Genomic DNA, 24,338 nt, shown 5'->3' with positions numbered 1-24,338 from the left:
AAGAGACTGTTTTTTTTTTTCAGTTGCATATTTCTGCCTCCTCTGTTGAAGATTAATTGACCATATAGTCATGGGTTTACTTCTGGGTTCTTTATTCTGTTCCATTGACCTATGTGTCTGTTTTTATGCTAGTACCATACTGCTTTGATTACTACAGCTTTGTAGTATATCTTGAAATCTGGGATTGTGACACCTCCAGTTTTGTTCTTTTTCAAGACTGCTTTGGCTATTCAGGGTTTAATTTGCCATTGTTTAAATAGTCAGATATTCCATTAAAACAGGAGTGACACTGAAATCATAACTATATTATGAATTCTCTCATTTGGTGAAGACATACCCATAAAGACTAACATTCAATAATTTCTCACCAGTGTGAACTGGCTGATATTAAAAAAGTTTGGGCCATACCTAAAGGCATTCTCACATTCCTTATGTTCTTAGAGTTTCATTATCTGTATGCATTCCCTGATGTGCTTTAAGGGCTGAACCATATCTGAAGGCTTTTCCACACTTCTTACACACGTAGGGTTTTTCACCAGTATGAATTCTCCCATGTTGAACAAGGTTTGAAGCACGACTAAAGGTCTTCCCGCATTCCTTACAATCATAGGGTTTCCCACCAGTATGAATTTTCTGATGTTGTGTAAGGTATCCATACATTTTAAAGGATTTCCCACATTCCGTACATTCATAGGGTTTCTTATCAGCATGGATGCTCTGATGTGCAGTAAGGTGTGAACTACGTCTAAAGGTTTTCCCACATTCCTTACATCTAAAAGGTTTCTCATCAGTATGAATACTCTGGTGTAGAGTTAGATTTCTATAGAAAGTAAAGGTTTTCCTACATATTTTACACTCATAGGGTTTCTCACCAGTATGAATTTTTTGATGTTGATTAAGATACCCATGCAAACTAAAGGTCTTTCCACACTCTTTACATTCATAGGGTTTCTCACCAGTATGAGTTTTCTGATGTTGAACAAGGTTTGAGCCAGTACTATAGGCCTTCCCACATTCTTGACATTCAAAAAGTTTCTTACCAGTATGAATACTCTGATGTCGAATAAGATTTCTATACAAAGTAAAGGCTTTTTTACATTCCTTACATTCAAAGTGTTTCACACCAGTATGAATTTTCTCATGTTGATGAAGGTATCCATATAAGCTAAAGGCTTTTCCACATTCCTTACATTCATAAGGCTTCTCACCTGTGTGAGTTTTCTGATGTTGAAAAAGTTTTGAGCCAGTAGTATAGGCCTTCCCACACTGCCTACATTCAAAAAGTTTCTCGCCAGTGTGAATACACTGATGTCGAGTAAGATTTCTATACAAGGTAAAGGTTTTCTTACATTCCTTACATTCATATGGTTTCCCACCTTTATGAATTCTCTGATGTAGAATAAGGTATGAGGCAGTGGTATAGCCCTTTCCACATTCTTTACATTCATATGGTTTTTTACCAGTATGAACACTCTGGTGTACAGTAAGTTGATGACCTCTTTTAAAGGCCTTTCCACATTTCTCACATACATAAGGTTTCTCATCAGTATGGATTTGCCCATGTTCAACAAGGTTTGAGCGCCTACTAAAAGCCTTCCCACACTCCTGACATTTATAGGGCTTCTCACCAGTATGAATTCTTTGATGAATTCTAAGGTGTCCACCTTGACTAAAGGCCTTCCCACATTCCTGACATTCATAAGGCCTCCCGCCAGTGTGGATTCTCTCATGCTGAATGATGTGTGAGGCATAAATAAAGGCCTTCCCACATTCCCTACACTGATAGGTTTTCTCACCAGTATGAAATCTCTGATGTACAGTAAGTTGATAACCGCTTTTAAAGTTCTTCCTGCATTCTGAACATTGATAGGGTTTCTCGACAGTATGAAATCTTTGATGTAGGGTAAGTTGATAGCCACTATGAAAGTTCTTCCCACATTCTTTGCATTCATAGAGTCTTTCGCCAATATGAAACCTGTGATGTAGAATAAATTGATAGCCACTACTAAATTTCTTCTGACATTTCTTACATTCATAGAGTTTCTCTCTGTTATATATGCTCTGATGTTGTGTAGAAGATACATCTTTTTCATAAGTGGGCATTTCTACATAGCTGATTACCTCACAATGTAAATCCAAATCTGAAAGAAAAGAAGAAAACAAAAAAATATTTATATTTCTTATACAGAGAATATGGGACTTCTGTGAAAGAAATATGAACCAACACTTGTAATAAATGAAGCACTTATTGAATTTTAAAATATGGTTATGAACTTTTTGAAAGGTCAAGAATTCAGAGATGTGAAGTTACATAAGATAGTGAAGTTTCTGAAATTTAGGTGTGGACCACGATCTTTGGCAAGCTTGTTATAAATCTGATATCCTGCCTGTGTCACGGACAACTACATTAGAAGTGAGAGAAAAAAAATACCTTGGATGGCATCTTTATTTTGAATCTATCACTGATTTAAATACAGATCAAAGGTTAAGAATTCATCCTAGGTTTGTCCAGTGATTTCTCTTTACTCTTGGAATACGATCCAAACCCCTTTCTGAGGATAGCAGGACTCCTCCTTACCTATATGGCATCATGTCCAAACACCGACCCCTCTGCGCCCTGTCTCCTTCTTTTCAGCATTTAGAATATGGTACAAACTTCCCTATCATTTGATGCTTTCCACAGACGATTTCATCTGACCAGAATCCTTAGACCTGAGTACTTTGTAGGTTGACCCTTCTCATCCTTTAGTCTCAGGATGAATATCCTACCCTTAGAAAGGCTGCATCTGCTACCTCTGAGTATTATATCCATGTCTCCCTTTTTATGGTCTAGCACTTCATTCCTTCCACCATCCCTTTGTTTCCAATTATGATATCATTAATTTCCTTATTTGATTTTTTTTTTAAGATACAAAATTTTTTTAAAATGTTTATTTTTGAGAGAGAGAGAGAGAGAGACAGACTGTGAGCAGGGAAGGGGCAGAGAGAGGGGGGACACAGAATCCGAAGCAGGGTCCAGGCTCTGAGCTGTCAGCACAGAGCCTAACGCAGGACTTGAACCCATGAACCGCAAGATCATGACCTGAGCTGAAGTTGGATGCTTAACTGACTGAGCCACCTGGGCGCCCCTCCTTATTTGATATTCTAAACAGTTCCTTAAACTTCCCCCAGAGCAGACACAATTCTTCCTTTTTCATCACTGAATTACAGGGTTATGATGTATTATAGGTGCTAAATAATTAATTGATCTTGCTTATCTTCAGTTCTGTTATTCCTTCTCCATTCTAAATATACTAAATCTGTGTTGGTTCATCTCCTTTACCACATCCTCTCTTCCTTTTCCTTATTTTCAAGACCAGCCATCCTTCTACTTCCCGGATAAGTATTTTGATATGTTTTCAGTCAATTCACAGATATGTGCTCAAATCAAATAAGAAATTCCTTCCACGTGGAGATGCTGGAGAGAATCAAGAAATTATAATATGGAGGAATATTTTGGGGTACCAGAGTGTCTGGGACTGACTGTTAAAAGGAAATATCAGATATAAGCTGGAAGATGGCAATCGAGATTCAGGAAAAGACTCAGGAGTATCAGTGCACAATGAAGGGGGCATAAGTCAAGGGCAAAGAGTATTCATCTGTGACTCAATTGTGGGATGTGTATAGCAGGTGGAATGATACATACTCTGACCTCAGAAAATAACGCTGAAAATAAGGGCAACATCAGAAAACAAAAAGCACTCCATCTAGAAAACTAAAGGCTCTTTACTAATTAAATGCTAGATCAATAAATGTAGTGGACAACCAGCAGAGGCAGAATGGATAACCACACAAACTTTGACTTGGATGTCAAGACTGATGATGACATGCATACGTCATGTAAGTGTGAAACGATTTATTACTCGTATAATGAGGCTTCCTAGAAAGAGCAGAGCAGGGGCGCCTGGGTGGCGCAGCCGGTTAAGCGTCCGACTTCAGCCAGGTCACGATCTCGCGGTCCGTGAGTTCGAGCCCCGCGTCAGGCTCTGGGCTGATGGCTCAGAGCCTGGAGCCTGTTTCCGATTCTGTGTCTCCCTCTCTCTCTGCCCCTCCCCCGTTCATGCTCTGTCTCTCTCTGTCCCAAAAATAAATAAACGTTGAAAAAAAAAAAAAAAGAAAGAGCAGAGTGGTTCTTAAATACATCTGAAAAGGACTTGAGTGATTGGAAAGAGATTGACTTAGGTGTTTTTTGTTGTTTTTTTTTTTTTATGCTGGTTAGGGTGTGGTGCAGGGCTGAGGGTTCCTGGGCAGGGGTTTGCATGGTTTGAACTTTCCATGGGGACCAATGTAGGGAGCTCTCAGGCTTTTTATCAGCTTCCCCAAAAGTGGAGCAGAAGGAGAGGTGGGGCTTGAAAGCTGTCAGCAGTCAAAAATAAAAAAACAGAGTCAGTATCTTTATTGTACTAAGGAAATAAACAGTGAAAGTAGAGAAATATAACCAGGCAAAAGATGAAAATACTACATTTCAGAAGGTACAACATTCAGCCCTAATGCCCAGAGAAAAGCTGTCACCTTGACACAAATTAAATAAATAATTTACTAATAAAAGCTTAGAAAAAACATCAAAGTAAGTGAGAGGAAAACAAACAAAAAGAATAAAGATAAAAAACCAAATTTTAATGAGTTTGGAAACAGAAAATCAACAAACAAATTCAAAAAGGTATCTCTTGGGGAAAAAAAATCAACATGTGATGGTACATTAGCTAAACTAATTAACAAAAGGGAGAACAAACAAAAAATTAAAATTGTGAAAGGGAAAGACAAACAGGAAAATATTGATCAAAAACTATCCTACAAAGGACAAAAATCTGAAACAGGTCAATTTTCATGGAATAGAAAAAAATGTCAAAAAGGCTAGTAGTTGGGGCGCCTAGGTGGCTCAGTTGATTGAGCTTCCAACTCTTGATTTTGACTCAGGTCAAGGGATTGAGCCCTGTGGTGGGCTCTGCGCTGAGTGTGGAGTCTGCTTAAGATGCTCTCTCTCTCTCTGTTCCTCTCCCTACTCACGTGCACACTCTCTCTAAAAGGAAAAAAAGGCTAGCATAGCAATCATCACCCTGATCATTTACACTGTCATCTCTAAATATCCAATATTATGATCAGAGAATCCTTAAAGAAATATTTATTTATTTTTATGAGGAGAGAGAGAGTGAGAGAGAGAGAGAGAGAGGGAGAGAAAGAGAGAGAGAATCTTAAGCAGGTTCCATGCTCAGTGTGGAGCCTGATTTGGGGCTTGATGCCACAATCCTGGGATTATGACCTGAGCTGAAATCAAGAGCCAGACGCTCAACTGACTGAGCCACCCAGGCGCCCCTAGAAATGTTTGATTCCAAGACCAAGGCAGGGAAGATACAAGATAATGCTCACAAATCTTGGGCTAAAAAAGTAAGGAAAGTTTAAAAGATTTATGGCTTTGTTGAAAAACACACGCTTCTGAATATTATGCTGTGTTTGGTCATAATTGTGAAAATTTAAAAAAAAAGCAGGAAAAGTGATCATGTTGGATTAAACATATTAAGTAAATGAAAGATAGATAAAAATATAATGATGGGGTGCCCTGGTGGCTCAGTCAGTTGAGCCACCAACTCTTAATTTTGACTCTGGTCATGACCCCAGGGTCATAGGAATGAGCCCTGTCTCAGGCTCTACGTGGAGTGTGGAGCCTACTTAAGATTCCCTCTCTCTCCCTTTGCCCTTCCCCTGCTCTCTCTCTCAAATAAAAAAAAAAAAAACATTATTTTTCAGATAACAGAAGCCATTTCCCAGTTATTTTTTCATTAAATAATGTGCAACTAAAAATCAAATATATTCTTTCTTTTTTTTTCAAATATATTTTCCTGTGCATTCCAATCAATTTATATTTCAACATAACCAAATAGCCAAATAGATCGTGTCAATAAAAACTGTAGAAATCATGATAGAATTGAAAGAAACAACTACCTTACAATTCCCAATCATATTAAGTATACTGTTCTTACAACTATGAAGAGAGTAATCACTGCAGAACTGATTGCTGTCATAATGCCGAAGCAAGATCAGAGGGACTTCTGTTCAGTTACAAAAGCAAAAAATATAACTGAATGAAGGAATCAAGCTGTTAGCTTAATAAAGTTTTAACATTCCAAAACTAACAGTGTAATCCAATACATGTTGTGTCTTTTGATAGAGTACCCATAACCGCCTATGATGTACTTGAGCCATAAATGTTTAATGTGAATCCCTCAAGAGAGAAAATAATTTCCAATCTACAAAAATACAAAGGGTAGAGAATAAACAAACTATACCACGGACAATACTGAGATAAGTTCAAAAGATGGCAAATTTTGCAATATAAAAGTGGCCTTGTCTCTTCAAAGGGTTAGTATTAGAAATAAAGGGAATGTTTTAGATTAAGAGGGATTTCAGTGATATGATAAAGAGACAATGCACAGTCTTGCATTGGGATACTGATTTGAACAAATCAGATTGGGCCAAATGGGGTAATATGAATAGGATTTGGGTTTTGAAGATGCAATAAAATAAAAATGTAATAGAAATATAAAATAGAAAAATCACTGATAAAGAAATCAGGTTATAAAACAGTAAGAATATGATGTCTCATTAATAAAAAGAGGAACATGTATATGCATGTATGTCTTATATCCACTAAGGTGTTAAAGTGGTAGGAATAAGGTATTTTAATATCTTGAAAACACTTTTGCCTGTCTCTATTTTCTAATTTTCTACAATGCACATGGAGGATTGCTTAATAAGGGTTATTAATTTTGTGTCCATCTATTAACACAGCCTGAAATAAACCAAATATTGACACAATCCAAACTCTGGGTGCGACATTTAATAAATGTGGACTAGAACTTAATGGCTATAAGCCAAATATTGCAAAATTCAGTTCCTTTTCAGTCACAAATTACTTATAAAAACAGACCGTAAACTGTGTTATAAATCAAGTCTCTACATATTTCAAAGGATCAAAAGCATACAAATTGTGTTGTCTGATCACAAGTTATACTAGAAATTAATATTATAAAAAATATATATTATCAACATATATTGGGAAATTAAGAAGTGCTTGTAGTTGATCAATGCACCAAAACAAACTGTGCCCTACGCTACAATAATAGTTATAAACTTTAAAAATCAATGTTTTGACTGAAAATTAAAAGCAAATGGAACTGCACATAAGCACTACCAAGTTAGTAAATTTGTTTCTCATGGGAAAACAATTCTGAAGCCTTGTTCCATGTACACTGGGGGTGAACAAATAAGTAAATGGATGATGGATGGTAGAAGCCAGTTTTGTCACTGTTGGAGGAGAAAGTTACAGATAAATGAGACAAGAAGGCTAGAATGCATCCTGAAATACTGGATGGGAGTTGCAGACATCAGTAAGAACTCATGTTTAGCTTAATGTAAATACAGACAGATAGATAATAAAACAATTACAGATACATGTATATATACATGGGTGACTATGCAGACATTTATTACCTAGTTAGGTTGTTTAGAGGGCATAGAAGCAATGGTATACCAGCAACAATTAGTATACCTAGTTCTCAGATCTTGGTTTCTAAATACTATCTTCCAGTAAAAGAAACCAGGGCTCTTAAGAGAAATGGCTGATTCTAGGACCAGGGAAGGGGAAAAAAACAAAATGAATCTGAAAACAGTACCAGGAAAGAAATCCTCAAAAAACAAAAGGACGGGGATATTATATGGACACAAGAACCAAACTAAAAGAGCTATCAATGTTCAAAGCAAAAGAAATAACATTTAATTGTAACTCAAAGTCTAAAATAAATATGGATAAGCCCACACTGAAATAAAGGGGGAAGAGACAAATCTTTTTTTAAAAATTTTTAAATGTTTTATTTATTTTTGAGAGAGAGAGAGAGAGAAAGAGAGCACGCACAAGCGGGGGAGGGGCAGAGAAAGGGAGACACAGAATCCAAAGCAGGCTCCAGGCTCTGAGGTGTCATCACAGAGCCCGATGCGGGGCTTGAACCCATGAGCTGTGAGATCATGACCTGAGCTGAAGTTGGACGCTGACTGAGCCACCCAGGTGCCCCAAGAGACGAATCTTTTATACAGAATTCCGGATAAAATATATAGATTTCCTACCCTACAGAAGCTTAATTCCCAATCCAGGCCCCTTGCCCCCCAGGGTAAGCTAGACTTAGTGAGCTGCTTCTAAAGAGTAGAGTATAGAAAAGGAAAAATAGTAACTTTGGAGGGGAGAAAGAAGGTTAACATCACCAGTGGATATCATGTACCCCGCACATGATGCGATGAAAAGGACATTTCACTTCTGCTGCAGTCTTTCTAAAAACCCCTATCTCCAGTGTAAGTATGAGAAAAACAACAGACTCAGAATAGGGAATATTCTGCAGGACCTGGTAGAGTCTGTCAAGACAGTCAAATTCCTGAAAGACAAGGAAAGATTAAAAAACTGTCACAAACCAGGAGAGACTGGAAGAGAGACTGGGAGACATGAAAAATAAATGCAATGTGGTACCCAGAATGGAAGGATCCTGGAACAGAAAAATGACATTAATGGAAAAACTGGTGAAATACACAAATAGAATCTAGAGTTTAGTTAATATGAAAGTCATTTTCTTAGTTTTGACAAATGTATCTGAATGATGTTGTTAACAATGATAGAAATCAGAAGAGATATATACAGAAGTCTCTCTACTATCTTTGTAACTTTCTACATCTAAAATCATTCTAAAATAAAGTTTACTAAAAAAATTTTACATACCACCTCTGTGGTAGTCTGGGTAAAAATGTTTAACCTTATTCTAATCATAAGAAGAAAACATCAAACCTAGAAAGCAGATATTCCATGAGAAAACTACACTGGATGCTACAAAATAATCAAACTCAAAGGGGAAAAAAAAAAGGTAGGATGACAGTAAGATACAAAGCCTCACATCCAAATACAGTATATGAGTCTGGAATGGATCCTGGAAACAAATTTTACAAATGGCATTTTTGGAGAAAAGTTCAAAAACTGAAATATGGACTCTATGTTAGATGTAGGGCTGAATTGCTATGATAATAATAGTGTGACTACATAGAAGTTTTTAGTTTTAGGAAATGCATACAGAAGTGTTTGAGAGGTAAAATTTAATGGTAACTGCTACTTACCATCAAGTGAGCCAAGAAGAAAGGTGCATATAGAGAGAGAAAAAGGCAAATGTTAATATCCAAAGTTAAATCTGTGTGAAGGCTAATTAACTAACATATATATGCACACACACACACACACACACACACACACACACACATACACATATACTTTTTTTTTTTTTTTTTTTAAGTAGGCTTCACACACAGCATGGAGCTCAACACGGGGCTTGAACTCATGACCTTAAACTCCTGAGATCAAGACCTGAGCTGAGATCAAGAGCTGGATGCTTAACTGACTGAGCCACCCAGGCACCTCAACTACATATATGTTTTTAATATTCTCATTTGGCTTGATGAATTTTAAAAACAAAAAGCTGGGAGAAAGAAAATAGTAGACCTAAGGTAGTATTTCCTAAACTTTTATACAGAAATTTTGAGCCAAGGGGTGCCTGGGTGGCTCAGTCAGTTAAGCATCTGACTTTGGCTAAGGTCATGATCTTGCGGTTCATGGGTTCGAGCCCAGTGTTGGGCTCTGTGCTGACAGCTTGGAACCTGGACCCTGCTTTGGATTCTGTGTCTCCCTCTCTCTCTCTCTCTCTCCCCCTCCACCACTCACTCCATCTCTTTCTCAAAAATAATAAACATTAAAAACAAAGAAATTTTATTTTTTTTTCAACGTTTATTTATTTTTGGGACAGAGAGAGACAGAGCATGAACGGGGGAGGGGCAGAGAGAGAGGGAGACACAGAATCGGAAACAGGCTCCAGGCTCTGAGCCATCAGCCCAGAGCCTGACGCGGGGCTCGAACTCCCGGACCGCGAGATCGTGACCTGGCTGAAGTCGGACGCTTAACCGACTGCGCCACCCAGGCGCCCCAAAAACAAAGAAATTTTAAACCAAATTATAATATCTTCATCCATTCCAATCTAATGTAGTTACAGTAGAAAAAATTTATACAACAGATATGCATACATGTGAGAAAACATGAAAATTAATCACCTAAACATTTATTGCAAGAAGCCAGAAAAAGAGCAACAAAATAAAAACAAATTAGAAAGAAAGATAAAAGTCATCTTACAAAATAGAGCCCACAAAAACCATAGAGGATCCACAATGCCGATATTGTATTTCAAAGCAATGTTACTAATGTGATTCTCTCAAGACTGATAAAGAGGAAGGAGACTGCAGCAATATCCAATGCAGGGATGTGAGCTAAGAGGGACCTCACTTATCGGCCCTCCACACCTCAAATGCAGTAAAATGACATCATGAAAAAAAACCCATTATGTTAATAATGTGGATGAAATGCATAAATCTCTAGAAAGTAACCTCTATAAAATCAACACACAGAAAACTTCAACAATTCTAGCATGGTGTAATCTGAGTTTTATTATTTAAAAAAACTTTTTTTTTTTTAAGTAATCTCTACCCACAGTGTGGGGCTCGAACCCACAACACCAAGATCAGGTGTCACATGCTCTAATAACCAAGCCAGCCCAGTACCCCAATCTGAGTAAGTTTTTAAAAAAAATCTACAATGGTAACTGAAGGCCCAGATGGTTTTTCTGGAATATTCATCAACCCAACCATGTCAAAAGGGGGGAGAAAGGGTACATTCTCCTAAACACATTCATAAAGCTAACATAATCATTATATCCAATCTTAAAAAGTAAGAATATAGTTTAATCTCATTCATGAAACGTAAAGGAAATATTAAAAATTCAAATCTAACAATATTGAAAAGGGATAATATATCAACACACCATGACTAGAACTGGATTCCAGAATTCAGTCAATAAACAGAATTCAACACAGTAACAGAACAATGGAGAAAAAAAAATCTCATGATTATGTCAATAAATGCATAAAGAATAATTCCTGAGAATAATTTTAGCAATTATATAAAACAGAACCTCCTCTCTGTGAAAAATATTTATATTAATTTTTAGACATACACCCTTGGGGTGTCTGGCTGGTTCAGTCAGAAGAGCATGTGACTCTTGATCTCTGGGTCATGAGTTTGAGCTCCATGTTGAGTGTAGAGATTATATACAAACATATATACACATACACTTAAAAAAAAAAAAAAGAAAAAAATACCCTTATTTGTGGAACTATCCTTATTCTCAGGAGACGTTTGCTGAATGATTCATGGGTCAAGTCATGATGCCTAAGACATGCCTTCAAATACCTCCATAAATGTAGTGTAGAGAGAAATAAAATAGACATGGCAAAATCTTATCAGTTGGTGATCTATGTAAAAATCATTTTCATGGTTATGCATTTTGAATACTAATTAATTTTACTATTATAGAGCAAGAAAAACCACCTTTACTGGGAGAGTGTCCTGGAGTTTTTAACTTTAGTCCTTTTCTTACAGATATCTGGAATTTTTGGTATCTTGCCTTAAAGATATGCTAGGATGTGGATTGTCTAGATTTACTACTTTTTCATTCATTTGTCCTTTTTGGAGGACCTATTGGGAGACAAGTCGCAGAAGGCCATGACTGCTTTTAGCTATAGAGCTAATGCTCCATAAAGTGTTCCAGGTCATTGAAAAAGAAGGAAAGCTTCCTAAGTCTTTTATAATTTTTATGAAAAAAATATTAATATCTAAACCTGATAAGAGACACTAAAAGAAAATATGGGCCAAAATAACTTCTGAATATCAAGAGAGACCATATAATATACTAACAAAGAAAAGTCCAAGCAAACAGGAGCTCAGGGATACTTCCACAACATAAAATACACACACACACACACACACACACACACACACACACACACACACACACTCACTCTTTCTCTCTCTCATTTCTAAAGCTAGTATCTTATTAGGTGGGGAAACATAGGATTTCTGCTGAGATCAAGAACAAATCGAGGAAGCTGACTATCTCTGCAAGTATTCAAAACTGTACTAAAGAGATGGCTCAGTCAGTTAAGCGTTTGACTTTGGCTCTGGTCATGATCTCATGGTTTGTGGGTTTAAGCCCCGGTTTGGGCTCTGTGTTGACAGTTCTGAGCCTGGAGCCTGCTTCAGATTCTCTGTCTCCCTCTCTCTCTGCCCCTCCCCTATTCATGCTCTTTCTCTGTCTCTCAAAAATGAATAAACATTAAAAAAAATTTTGTTTAACTGTACTAAAGATATTAACTATTTGATTAGACAAGATAAATCAGAGATAGGAAAAAGAGGTAAAGAACAAATAAAACTATCCCTATTTATAGATGATATAATAGTATACCAGGATATAAAGGGTAAAACTTTTAAAAAATAAGACCAAGGGTACCAATCCAGAAACAAAATTAAGAAAGAAATGCCATTTACAATTATATCAAAAAGAATAAAATATGTAGGAATAGGTTGAACAAAAGAAGCCTGAGATCTATACATTGACAATTTAAAAATACTGTGGAAAGAAATTAAATACCTAAATAAAAGGAGAGACCTCTCATGTTCATGAAGGACAATACTGCTAAGATTACAATGCTCCACAAACTGATCAACAGATGCAATGCAATCCACTGCATCAAAATGTCAACTGCTCTTGTCGCTGAAAATGACAATCTGATTATATAGAAATATAGGAGGCTCCAAATAGCCAAAATAATTTTAAAAACAAACAAAAAAGAACAAAATAACAGAAATCACACTTCCTGATTTCAAAACTTACTACAATGCTACAATAAATCAAGACAGTATGGTGCTGGCATATACAGATATATAGATCAATGGAATAGAATGCAGAGTGCAGAAATAAAATCTCAAATTATGATCAATTCATTACTGAAAAGGGAACCAAAAAAATTCAATGGAGTCTTAAGCAACAGTGTTAGGAATAAGTGGATATTCACACACAAAAGAATGAAGTTGGAACCTCACACCGTATAGCGCACATGAAAATTAACTCAAAATGGATCAAAGGCCAAATGTCAGAACTAAAACTAATAACTGCTTAGAAAAAAAACACTGCAGTAAATTTTTGAGACTTGGATAACACAATGATTTCCTAAGTATGATACTAAAAGCAAAGCAACAAAAGAAATAATAGAATGGAATATTATTCGGCCACAAAAAAGAATAAAGTATTGATACTTCATATTATGTTGATGAATCTCAAAAATATTATGAAAGAAGACATTCATAAAAGGCTACATATTACATGATTCTATGTATATACAAATATTCCTAATAATCAAATATTTAGAGACAGAAAGTAGACTAGTGGTTTATCAGATGCTGGGTATACAGAGTGACTGCTAGTGGGTATCAGGTTTCTTCATGGGGTGATGGGTTATACACTGGTGATGGTTGCACAAAATGTGATTATATAAAAAAACACTGACTTGTTCACTTTAAGGAAGAGCCTTTTTGCCCTTTTTTTGTTTTTTAAATGTTTATTTTTCAGAGAGAGAGAGCATGCAAGCTGGGGAGGGGCAGAGAGAAGGAAACAAGATCTGAAGCAGGCTCAGTGCTGTCAGTGCAGAGCTTGTTCTGGGGCCCGAACCCACGAACCGGGAGATCATGACCTGAGCCAAAGTCAGATGCTTAACCAACTGGGCCACCCAGGCATCCCTGACTTGTTCATTTTATTTAAGAAAAATTTGGGGGGGGCAGGGGGCGCCTGGGTGGCTCAGTCGGTTAAGCAACTGACTTAGGCGCAGGTCATGACCTCATGGTTAGTGAGTTGAAGCCCCGCGTAGGGCTCTGTGTGGACAGCTCAGAGTGTGGAGCTTGCTTTGGATTCTGTGTCTCCCTCTCTCTCTGCCCCTTCCCTGCTCACACACTCTCTCTCTCTTCTCTCTCAAAAATAAATGAATATTTTTTAAAAAATGGGGTGCCTGGGTAGTTCAATTGGACAAGCGTCTGACTTCAGCTCAGGTTATGATCTCACAGTTCGTGGGTTTGAGCCCCGTGTCAGGCTCTGTGCTGATAGCTCAGAGCCTGGATCCTGCTTCTGATTCTATATATCCCTCTTTCTCTCTGTCCCTCTCCCTCTCATACTCTGTCTCTCTCTCAAAAATAAATAAACATTTAATAAATAAACAAATGATAAAAACTTAAAAAAATTTTTTTTACTTGTTCATTTTCAAAGACTGATTACATGTTACATAAATTATATAGCAATAAACCTGTTGAAAAAATTGGGAGTCTTTCTACTGGAAAACCATAACTAGGTAAAGTACAAAATGGGAGAGAAAATGTGATTTATAACAGTAAAGAACAAGATTAAACATTGAAGAATAAAATTAATAAAAATACGTAAAACCTATTTCAGAAAAATTATAAACACTCCTGAAAGACATAGAAATAGCCTCAAACAAATGGAGAAACAACCCCTCTTCTTGGATTGGAAGACATTATAAAGACCTCAGTTCCTCATAAATTAATTTGTAAATTTAGTGCAATGCAAATAAAATACCAACAACTTTTCATGGAGTTAGAAAAGTTAATAATCAAGTTTACATGGAAAAACAAACATTCAAAAATAGGCAGAAAAACACTGAAAATCTAAAAGGGAGGACTAGCTCTAACAAACATTAAAATGTGCTACAATGTACCCATAATAAAAGCAATGCAATATTGGTACATGCATACACAAATAAAACAGTAGAACAGAATAGAAAGCTCAGAAAACAACCCAAGAATATATGGAAATTTATTATTTGATAAAGGTGGCATTTCAAATGAAGGGAACAAAGATAGATGTTTAAATAAATGGTGTTGGGACAACTGAGGTAGCCATACGGAAAAAGATTTCATTAGACCCATACTTACTTTCTTTATTTATGTTTTTTACTTATTTTTTAAGTTTATTTTTGAGAGAGAGAGAGACCATGCACGCAGTAGGAGGAGAGGGAGAGGGAGAGGGAGAGGGAAAGAATCCCAAGCAGGCTCTGCACTGTTAGCAGACAGCCTGACTCAGGGCCAGAACTCGTGAACTGTGAGATCATGACCTGAGCCGAAACCAAGAGTCAGATGCTTAACTGACTGAGCCAGCCAGGTGCCCCAGGACCTTATTTTACACACAAGAATAATTTCCAAATGGTTTACAGATTTACATGTAAAAAATAAAACCATACAAGTAATGGAAGAAAATATGTATATTTATCCTTAACCTTGAGATAGTTTCTAACCAAGACACAAAATTCGGAGATAATAAGACTGACTGATGAATTTGACTATATTAAAAAGTAAATAAACTCCCATAATCAAAATAAAAAAAACAATTGAGAAACTGGGAGAAAATATTTGCAACATACACTTCAGACAAAGGGCTAATACTCTTAATATATAAAATCACTCTCGGGGGCGCCTGACTGGCTCAGTCGGAAGAGCATGCAACTCTTGATCTCAGGGTTGTAACTTTAAGCCACATGCTAGGTGAAGAGATTACGTAAAAATAAAATCTTCAAGAGCACCACTGTGTGGCTTAGTCAGTTAAACATTCGACTCTTGATCTCAGCTCAGGTCTTGATCTCAGTTCAAGCCCTGTGTTGAGTTCCATGCTGGGCCTGGAGCCTACTTAAAAAATAAAGGGGTGTCTGGGTGGCTCAGTTGGTTAAGCGTCTGACTCTTGATTTCAGCTCAGGTCATGATCCCATGATTTGTGAGAGTGAGCCCAGAGTTGGGTGGGGCCTGCTTGGGATTCTCTTTCCCTCTCTCCTTCTCTCTCTCTCTCTCTCTCTCTCTCCCTCCCTCCCACCCTCCCTCCCTCTTTCTCTGCCCCTCACACACTTGGTCTAGCTCTCTCAAAATAAATAAACTTTAAAAAACAAAAAGAAAATGGGGGAGAGACACAAACCCAACAATTCATGAAATAGAAATCGCTCTTAAACATATGAAAAAATGTTTCACTGACTCATAAAGAAAATGTAAATTGAAACAAGATACCATTTTTTCCCTGTTGGGTTTGTAAAAAGTTAAAAGTATGACAATATATTCTGTTGTTGAGTTTTTATTCAGAGTATTTTTTTATGATCTGAACAATAGGTATGTTTACTGTTGTTAAGATACTCTCATACATGGCTGGTGGAAACACAAACTAGTAAAACCCGACTGGGGGGTGATTTTGGCAATATCATACGAAAACACACATGCATCGGGCACCTGGCTGCCTCAGTCAGTAGAGCATGCAACTCTTGAGCTCAGGATCATGAGTTTAAGCCCCACATGGGACGTGGAGCCTACTTAAAATAAAGATTAAACACACACACACACACACACACACACACACACACACACACACACACACAAAACACATAAGCAAGTATCTTTGGAACCAGAAACCACACTTCTAGGAATCAACCTGGAAGTTAAACTTCCAATGATATTACAAAAATACATATGGGTCAGACTATTTGCTTTTGTGTTATTTATAACCACAACACATTGAAAACAACCTAAAAGCCTAAACAGAAGAAAGTCACTGAATAAACAATGGCACATCCACATATAGGAGTACTAAGCAGTCACAAAGCAATGAGGAAGCTCTCTATCTGCTGTAAGAAGTAATTTCCAGGATAAATTATTAAGGGAAAACAGCAAGGAGTAATTGAGAATCTAAGATATGCTAAGGTTCAATGTAAGAATGGGACCTCATAAAAGTATCTATGTAAACGAAATCAGGAAGAATAAACCAGAAACTGATGGGATCACTTACTTTGAAGGAGTGGGAATAGGGTAGAAAAAATGAGACCAGGGTATCAAAATTGAAGGGGGGGGGTGGTGCCTGGGTGGTTCAGTTGGTTGAGCATACGACTTTGGTTCAGGTCATGATCTCGTGGTTTGTGGGTCCCAGACCTGCATCAGGCTCTGCACTGGCAGTGTGGAACCTGCTTGGGATTCTCTCTCTCTTTCTCTTTCTCTCTGGCCCTCCCCCACTTGCACATGCTCTCTCTCTCCCAAAATGAATAAATAAAAACAAAACAAAATTGAAAGGGCAACAACACTTCATGAGAATTCTTTTTTTTTTTAATTTTTTTACATTGATTTATTTTTGAGAAACAGAGTGAGACAAAGAATGAGCGGGGGAGGGGCAGAGAGAGAAGGAGACACAGAATCCAAAGCAGGCTCTAGGCTCTAAGCAAGCGGTCAGCACAGAGCCTGATGCAGGGCTTGAACCCACAAACTGTGAGATCATGACCTGAGCCGAAGTCGGATGCTCAACCGACTGAGCTACCCAGGCGCCCCATGAGAATTCTTTTCTGTATAGTTCCTACTCTTAGAACCACTGTAATAGTTCACATACACCTGAAATAAATAAATAAATATGAAACAGGATGTAGGGCAGGAGAGGTACCTAAAATAACAAATTGAACTAATTCTACAAAAAATGGATAATATAATCAAATTGAAGAGGATGAAGAAGAACTAAACAATTCTAGAACACATCATTTTGACTGGATACTGTACTGCTAAAGGCAAAGAGAACTGTGCAAATATTGTATTCTGGATAGTAAAATTTGCTTCCCATAGAAAAAGAGGTTGAAAATTTTGAAATGAGTCCAAGCAAAATCCACACTGGTGGCTACAGAAAACCGAGTGAAAATTGGAAGAGAAATAGGTTATCTGCATTGTCTCAAAGTTTCTCCCCCAAGATGTTTATCAATTAGAAAGGGAAAAATAGGAGGTGTCTGGGTGGCTCAGGTCATGATCTCGCAGTCTGTGAGTTCAAGCCCCGCATCGGGCTCTGTGCTGACATGCTGAGCCTGGAGCCTGCTAAGGATTGTTTCCCTCTCTCTCTGCCCTTTCCCTGCCTGCACTCTGTCTCTCTCTCAAAAATAAATAAAAACATAAAAAAAAAATTTAGAAAGGGAAAAATAGTCACTTTACAGTGGAGAAACCTGGCAGATAGTACCTTAACAGAATGTTTAACATTGACAGCAACAGTAACAACACATATGTCATGGACCCTCTAATATGCACTGAGATCATGCCATCCCTTCTGTGGGACTGTCACCAAAATTGAACAAAAATGTACTTATCAGTAAATAGCAGTCCAATAGCAGACTTCAGGAATATCTGAAATAATAAATGCAAGTTTCAAGGATGTGAAAAACCAGAAAGCCCATGAAACTGTCACGGATTGGTAAAGACTAGAGAAACATTTTGACTAATACCAAATGGCATCCTGGATTTGATCAGAGAACAGAAAAAAAGGCATTTGTGGAAAACTGGTAAAATCTGAACAAAGTCTATGATTAAATAGTATTAATAGTATGGTACAAACGTTCATTACTTAGTTTTGATAAATGTACTTAAATAAATACTGTCTTTAGAGGAAGCCAAAATACGGTGTTCTCTCCGTCTGGCCAGGTGCAATTCAGCAACTGGGTCAATTTTACCGTAAATAATGAGACTGATTAACATAGTCAACACATTCTGGTTTGTCTGTTTTTAAGGAAGCAGAATTAGAAGACCAAATCCTTATACAGAATGGGAAAGTGTTTTGTTAATCCTTTGCCCAGATCACCCAAGGGTTTTCATAATGTTGTAAGAATATTATAGTTTTTTGGGTTTTTTTGCAAGTAACCTCTTCATTCACTGAGATGTAGGTGTTTGTAAAACTTATCCATAGAAGCATATTGGAATGGCCCTGTGCTTAATTCACTGAAACTAAACTGGGCCCAATGTATCCTTCAACTAAAGTCTTCCTTAAGATATGTGTCTGTTAACCTAAGTGTAGAAGCATACGAGAAAAGAGCTGGCGCCAATATATAGTTTTACTGACATCAACTCTTTCAGTTTCCCAGCACAATTCCAACATGGTGGTGGAGAAGCACTCCCCTCCCTTCCTCCCCTCCCTACCTCCCATCCCCAGCACCAAGAATTCTCTGATACCAGCAGGGTGTCTGAGAATTCAACTCAATTCTGACACAACCTACCTGGAGATAGCATCAGATTCCACAGGTTAAGGGCTCAATCCCTACAAGACTGCTTTCCATCCCCCACTCAGACACCAGTCACAAGCCCCAGGCTGTTTATTACCTGTGCTTCTGACCAAACAGCTATAGATTGGAGGTTCCAATGACCTCCTCCTTAGGTTCTTTTAATTTGTTAGAGTGGCTCATAGAACTCAGGGAAATGTGTACTTATGTTAATCAGTTTATTAAAGGATAGGAATCAATAGTCAGATGAAGAGGTACATAGGGCAAGCTTGGAGCTTCCATGTCCTCTCCAGGTGTGCCACTATCCCCATATCTACACTTGTTCACCAACCCAGAAGAACACAGTCCTTCTGGTTTCTATGGAGACTTCATTGCATAGTCATGACTAACTCATTGGCCATTGGCTAATTCTACCTCCAGCTTCTCTCCCCTCCCAAGAGTCTGGGGGTTGGGACTGAAACCCTCCAACACATGGTTGGTCCTCCAGCCCCTGCCCTTGGGGTGGGATCCAGAAGTCACCTTGATTTTTTTAATTAAAAAAAATTTTTTTAATGTTTATTTATTATTTTTGAGAGAGAGAGAGAGAGAGACAGAGCTTGAGTGGGGGAGGGGCAGAGAGAGAGGGAGACACAGAATCCCAACCAGGCTCCGGGCTCTGAGCAGTCAGCACAGAGCCCAATGTGGGGCCTGAACTCGTGAACTGTGAGATCATGACCTAAGCTGAAGTCAGACGACCAACCAACTGAGCCACCCAGGCGCCCCATAATTTTTTTTTAATGTTTATTTATTTTTGAGACAGAGATAGAGGATGAACGGGGGAGGGTCAGAGAGAGAGGGAGACACAGAATCTTTAGCAGGCTCCAGGCTTTGAGCTGTCAGCACAGAGCCCCACACAGGGCTTGAACTCACAGACCGCGCAAACACATGAACTGGGAGATCATGACCTGAGCCAAAGTTGGACACTTAACTGACTGAGCCACCCAGGTGTCCCTACCTTCATTTTTTTAAAAAGCGTTTTACTTATTTTTGAGAGAGAGAGAGAGAACGAACGTGAGTGGGGGAGGGGCACAGAGAGAAAGGGGGCAGAGGATCCGAAGAGGGCTCTGCACTGACAGCAATGAACCCAATACAGGGCTCAAACTCACAAACCGTGTGACCATGACCAGAGCCAAAGCTGGACACTCAACTGACTGAGTCACTCAGGTGCCCATCACTTTCATTAATATAACAAGACACATGTCCCCTTTATGTGGTAAAGGAAAACACCACCTCTAAAGAGCTTTGGTAATGTCTCAGAGGGGGAACTGCCCTGACTTAAGAAGTGGGCTGCTCCACAGATGGTTACAAAGTCTGATGTAAGGATTCTCTAGGCATACTTTTCAGGGTGTTTGCAAGGACATGCTCCCCTCAACTCAGCCTAGACACAGAGAACTGCCAATCCCTGAATGTACCCTCCTGTCTATATTAACACGATGTAATTATCCCACTGTTTTCACAGCACAATTTTACTTTCCTGGAGTTTCTTATACAGGCAATTGGCTTGATTGTTCATTACCAGAAAGTTCATTACCAGGAAAGATCCATCAACTCTTCAATGGAAAACATCAACAGAATTTGTGCTCTAGGATTCTTTGAATCCTGAGCCTCAAAATTCTTATGTAATTTCCACTAATTTCCCACTGTTATATCTTGATCTTCACCCAATCCTAGTGCCCACATTGAAAAACTGGCCCTAAACAAAACTTCCATGTCAATAACATCCATCCTTGCCTTTCCCCCTTTGAGACACTACCAACTGAGGTCTGGAATTCATGACCCTGAGATCAAGATCTGAGCTGAGATCAAGAGTCAGATGCTTAACTGACTGAGCCACCCAGATGTCACTGTATTTGACTAACATTTTATTTAATTTTTTATTTTTTTAACATTTGTTAATTTTTTTGAGAGACAGACAGAGAGAGAGCAGGGGAGGGGCAGAGAGAGAGAGACACACACAGAATCCGAAGCAGGCTCCAGGCTCTGAACCGTTAGCACAGAGCCCAATGTGGGGCTTGAACTCCTGAACCGAGAGATCATGACCTGAGCCAAAGTCGGATGCCTAACTGACTGAGCCACCCGAGGCGCCCCTGACTAACATTAAAAAAATGATTTAGGGGTACCTGGGGGGCTCAGTTGGTTGAGCGTCCAACTGTTGATTTCGGCTCAGGTCATCATCTCATGGTTTGTGGGTTTGAGCCCCACATTGGGCTCTGTGCTGGCAGTGGGGGGCCTGCTTGGGAGTCTCTCTCTCTCTTGCTCTCTGCCCTTCCCCCATTCTCTCTCACTCTCTCTCTAAAATAAATAAACTTTTAAAAATAAAATTTTTTTAACATTTATTTATTTTTGAGACAGAGAGAGCATGAACGGGGGAGGGTCAGAGAGAGAGGGAGACACAGAATCCTTAATAGGCTCCAGGCTCTGAGCGGTCAGCACAGAGCCCAATGCGGGGCTTGGACTCACGGACCGCGAGATCATGGCCTGAGCTGAAGTCAGACACTTAACCGACTGAGCCACCCAGGCGCCCCAATAAACTTCTAAAAATAAATAAATGATATAAAATTTAAAATTTAAAAACAAGAATTAAAAAAAAAAGTTAATTAAATACAAAAAGGGGCACCTGGGTGGCTCAGTCAGGTGAGTGTCAAACTTTGGCTCAGGTCATGATATCACGGTTTGTGAGTTTGATCCTCACATCGGGCTCTGTGCTGACAGCTCAGAGCCTGGAGCCTGCTTCAGATTCTGTGTCTCCCTCTCTCTCTGCCCCTTTCCTGCTTGCACTCTATCTCTCTCTCTCTCAAAAATAAATAAGACTTAAAAAATAAATTAATTAAATAAAAACAGATAATATAATTGATTCTAATACTTATTATTTCTAACAATTCAAATCCAATAAAACCTCATATGATCTGACTCTTAACAGTAGTGTGGCTTCATTACTTATTACGCTCCCCTTAGGCATTCTATTCTGGTCTACAATGGTGCTGCTCAAACTCACAAAGCTCTCTCTGGCCCTCTCCCTCCAATCTCCTCATTCCTTTCCCTCACGGCCCCCAGCCACCTCTTGAGTCTTCTAAGCTGTTCATTTAGGTTGGAATATTCTTCCCAAACACATGTCCTGGGCCCTTATGTCATGTCTCCTCTCAAATGTTATCACCTCAGAAAAGTCATCCCCAACCACTTTATCTCAAATGGCCCAATCTCTTCTTACTTTCTGTCATAGCTCATTCCATTGCCTAATATTATTTGTCTATATACCTGTTTACTGTTATCCTCACTCTAATACAATGTAAATTCCATGAGAGCAGGGACTTGATAAGTCATGTTCACTATCATTGCATTGATATGTGTGTGTATGTAAAAGAGGAGCTGGAGAGCAGTTGAATCCAACATACAGGTAAAAGATTGCACTAATGAAAAATGAGATTCCTTGTCACTGAAAATGGGTTTGAAATGTAAGAGAAATAACGTGCTTGGTAAATAAAATTGAAGTTTCCTCTATAGTTCATGTTGAGACCTTTATTTCCTCCCCAGGTCACAAGCCCATGCTCCACAAGTCTTGGTGCCTTGGAGGGCTTTACAAACAACACAGAGATGTACGCCTCCCCATTACCATGTAGGCTGCTACCAGCCCTGACGGCCTCCTTTTGCCCTCCTTACCTGTGTACTGTCTTTGTGTTTCTTCCCTCAAAATCATCCAGGGCTCTTTTCCTTGCTCCAATAAGTCAACCACATCTGGCTTAGAAATGGAGTGTCCTGCTTGCAAGGAAAAAAAAAAAAAGGCCACATGGTATAGAAATATAAGCAAAACTCACAAAATCTTTAGTTTTCTTTAAATTTGTAATGAAATAGAGGTTAAATGTTACCGATACAGATTTCAGATAATAGAAGGATGAGATGATTTAAGGAACCAGGCAGGTATGATGAAATTTTATTTTAATTTAATACGGACTCTTCCTCTTAAGAGAACATTTAACAAAGTGATTGAAAAGTTAACAATGTTTGAGAACATTCTTTAGAGCTGAGGGCCTGAGCACAAATTCTTTCTCCTTTAATACCTACCAACCTTATGATTTTGAGGAAGTCATTTTAACACACTGTTCCACAATGTTGGCAAGTAAAATGGGTATAATACTATTATCACATGGTTATTTGATGCTTAAATTTGTATGTATGTATATATATTCCCTGCTCCCCCCTCCCAAGGAAGAGTTTCTGGGACATAATACCAATTATAATTATTTTATTGCCTTAAGAGGAAAGTAAGAAGCACCCTGATTCACTTATAAAATATTCATTCAATTATAAATGTCATGTTCATGAATTGTAACTTTCAACCATAAATCATATAAAATTGGAAATGAAATGTGTACTCTTCAGTTTTAAATGAATATTGTTTATCCAATCCACCACTATATAAGTTATAGAGACTCTTCTCATTGTCACAGCCAATTACAAATCTACATCTAACAATTGTCCTACTGGTGGAAGACACAGCAAATCTATAGCAATATTCAGTGTGAACATAATGGGAAACCAGGCTCTTGGACAATAGCTATAAATGGAATAAATATAAGGAATTTTTGTCCACCCCTTGGCCAGTAAGAAAGGGAGGCAATGACAAGAAGGGCCAGAGGGAGATGTGAATATCACCAAAAGAGAAAATGACCATGGTTAATGGCAGAGGCACTGACAAACTGACAGACCTCAAACCTTCCTCTGGGAACAAGAAAAAGGTATTCATTCAGCTTATGTCTTGAAAGGCAGCTTTGAAATTCACTGCGTTGAAAGTTAACATACCACAGGGCACATTCTAAATTTCTCGTGACAAATGAACTTACCCAGTGAGACCAAGTTTCTATAGTTCTCCAACATCACATCCCTGTATAAGTCCCTCTGAACAGAGTCCAGGTATTCCCATTCCTGCCGAGAGAAGTCTATGGCCACATCCCTGAATGTCACTAATTCCTGAAACTGCAAACCCATGTAGTATGAAAGTGAAAAAAACATTTCCAAGATGTAAATACAGGAGATTATAGGAATGAATTAGAGAAAGGGAGCGATAAGGTACAAGTGGGCTAGAAAAATCCAAGCGGAGTGTCTACATATTCCTGAAGAACCTTATTGCTACAGATAAGTCTTTGCAGGTTGTGAGCTATCACAATAACTCAGACTTACTGGGGAATGGATGAAATTAAAGTTTTCCTATTTTTTTTTAAATTTTTTTTTTCAACGTTTATTTATTT

The 24,338-nt window shown here is 38.3% G+C and overlaps 1 protein-coding gene across 1 annotated transcript; it reads right to left on the bottom strand.

Moving 5' to 3' along the window:
* Window positions 1-225: 225 nt before the first annotated feature.
* LOC115502523 (zinc finger protein 573) lies at window positions 226-24,129 on the bottom strand. Its single transcript, XM_032591475.1, has 3 exons — window positions 23,934-24,129; window positions 22,753-22,851; window positions 226-2,141 (listed from the first exon to the last, which is right to left on the bottom strand). The coding sequence occupies exons 1-3, from the start codon at window positions 24,100-24,102 to the stop codon at window positions 430-432; spliced, it is 1,980 nt and encodes a 659-aa protein (XP_032447366.1). The 5' UTR covers window positions 24,103-24,129; the 3' UTR covers window positions 226-429.
* Between the last annotated feature and the right edge of the window lie 209 nt (window positions 24,130-24,338).

This window comes from Lynx canadensis, chromosome E2 (genome assembly GCF_007474595.2).
Source record: "Lynx canadensis isolate LIC74 chromosome E2, mLynCan4.pri.v2, whole genome shotgun sequence".
NCBI classification, from domain to species: domain Eukaryota; kingdom Metazoa; phylum Chordata; class Mammalia; order Carnivora; family Felidae; genus Lynx; species Lynx canadensis.
This window is presented reverse-complemented; position numbering and strand designations above follow the sequence as displayed.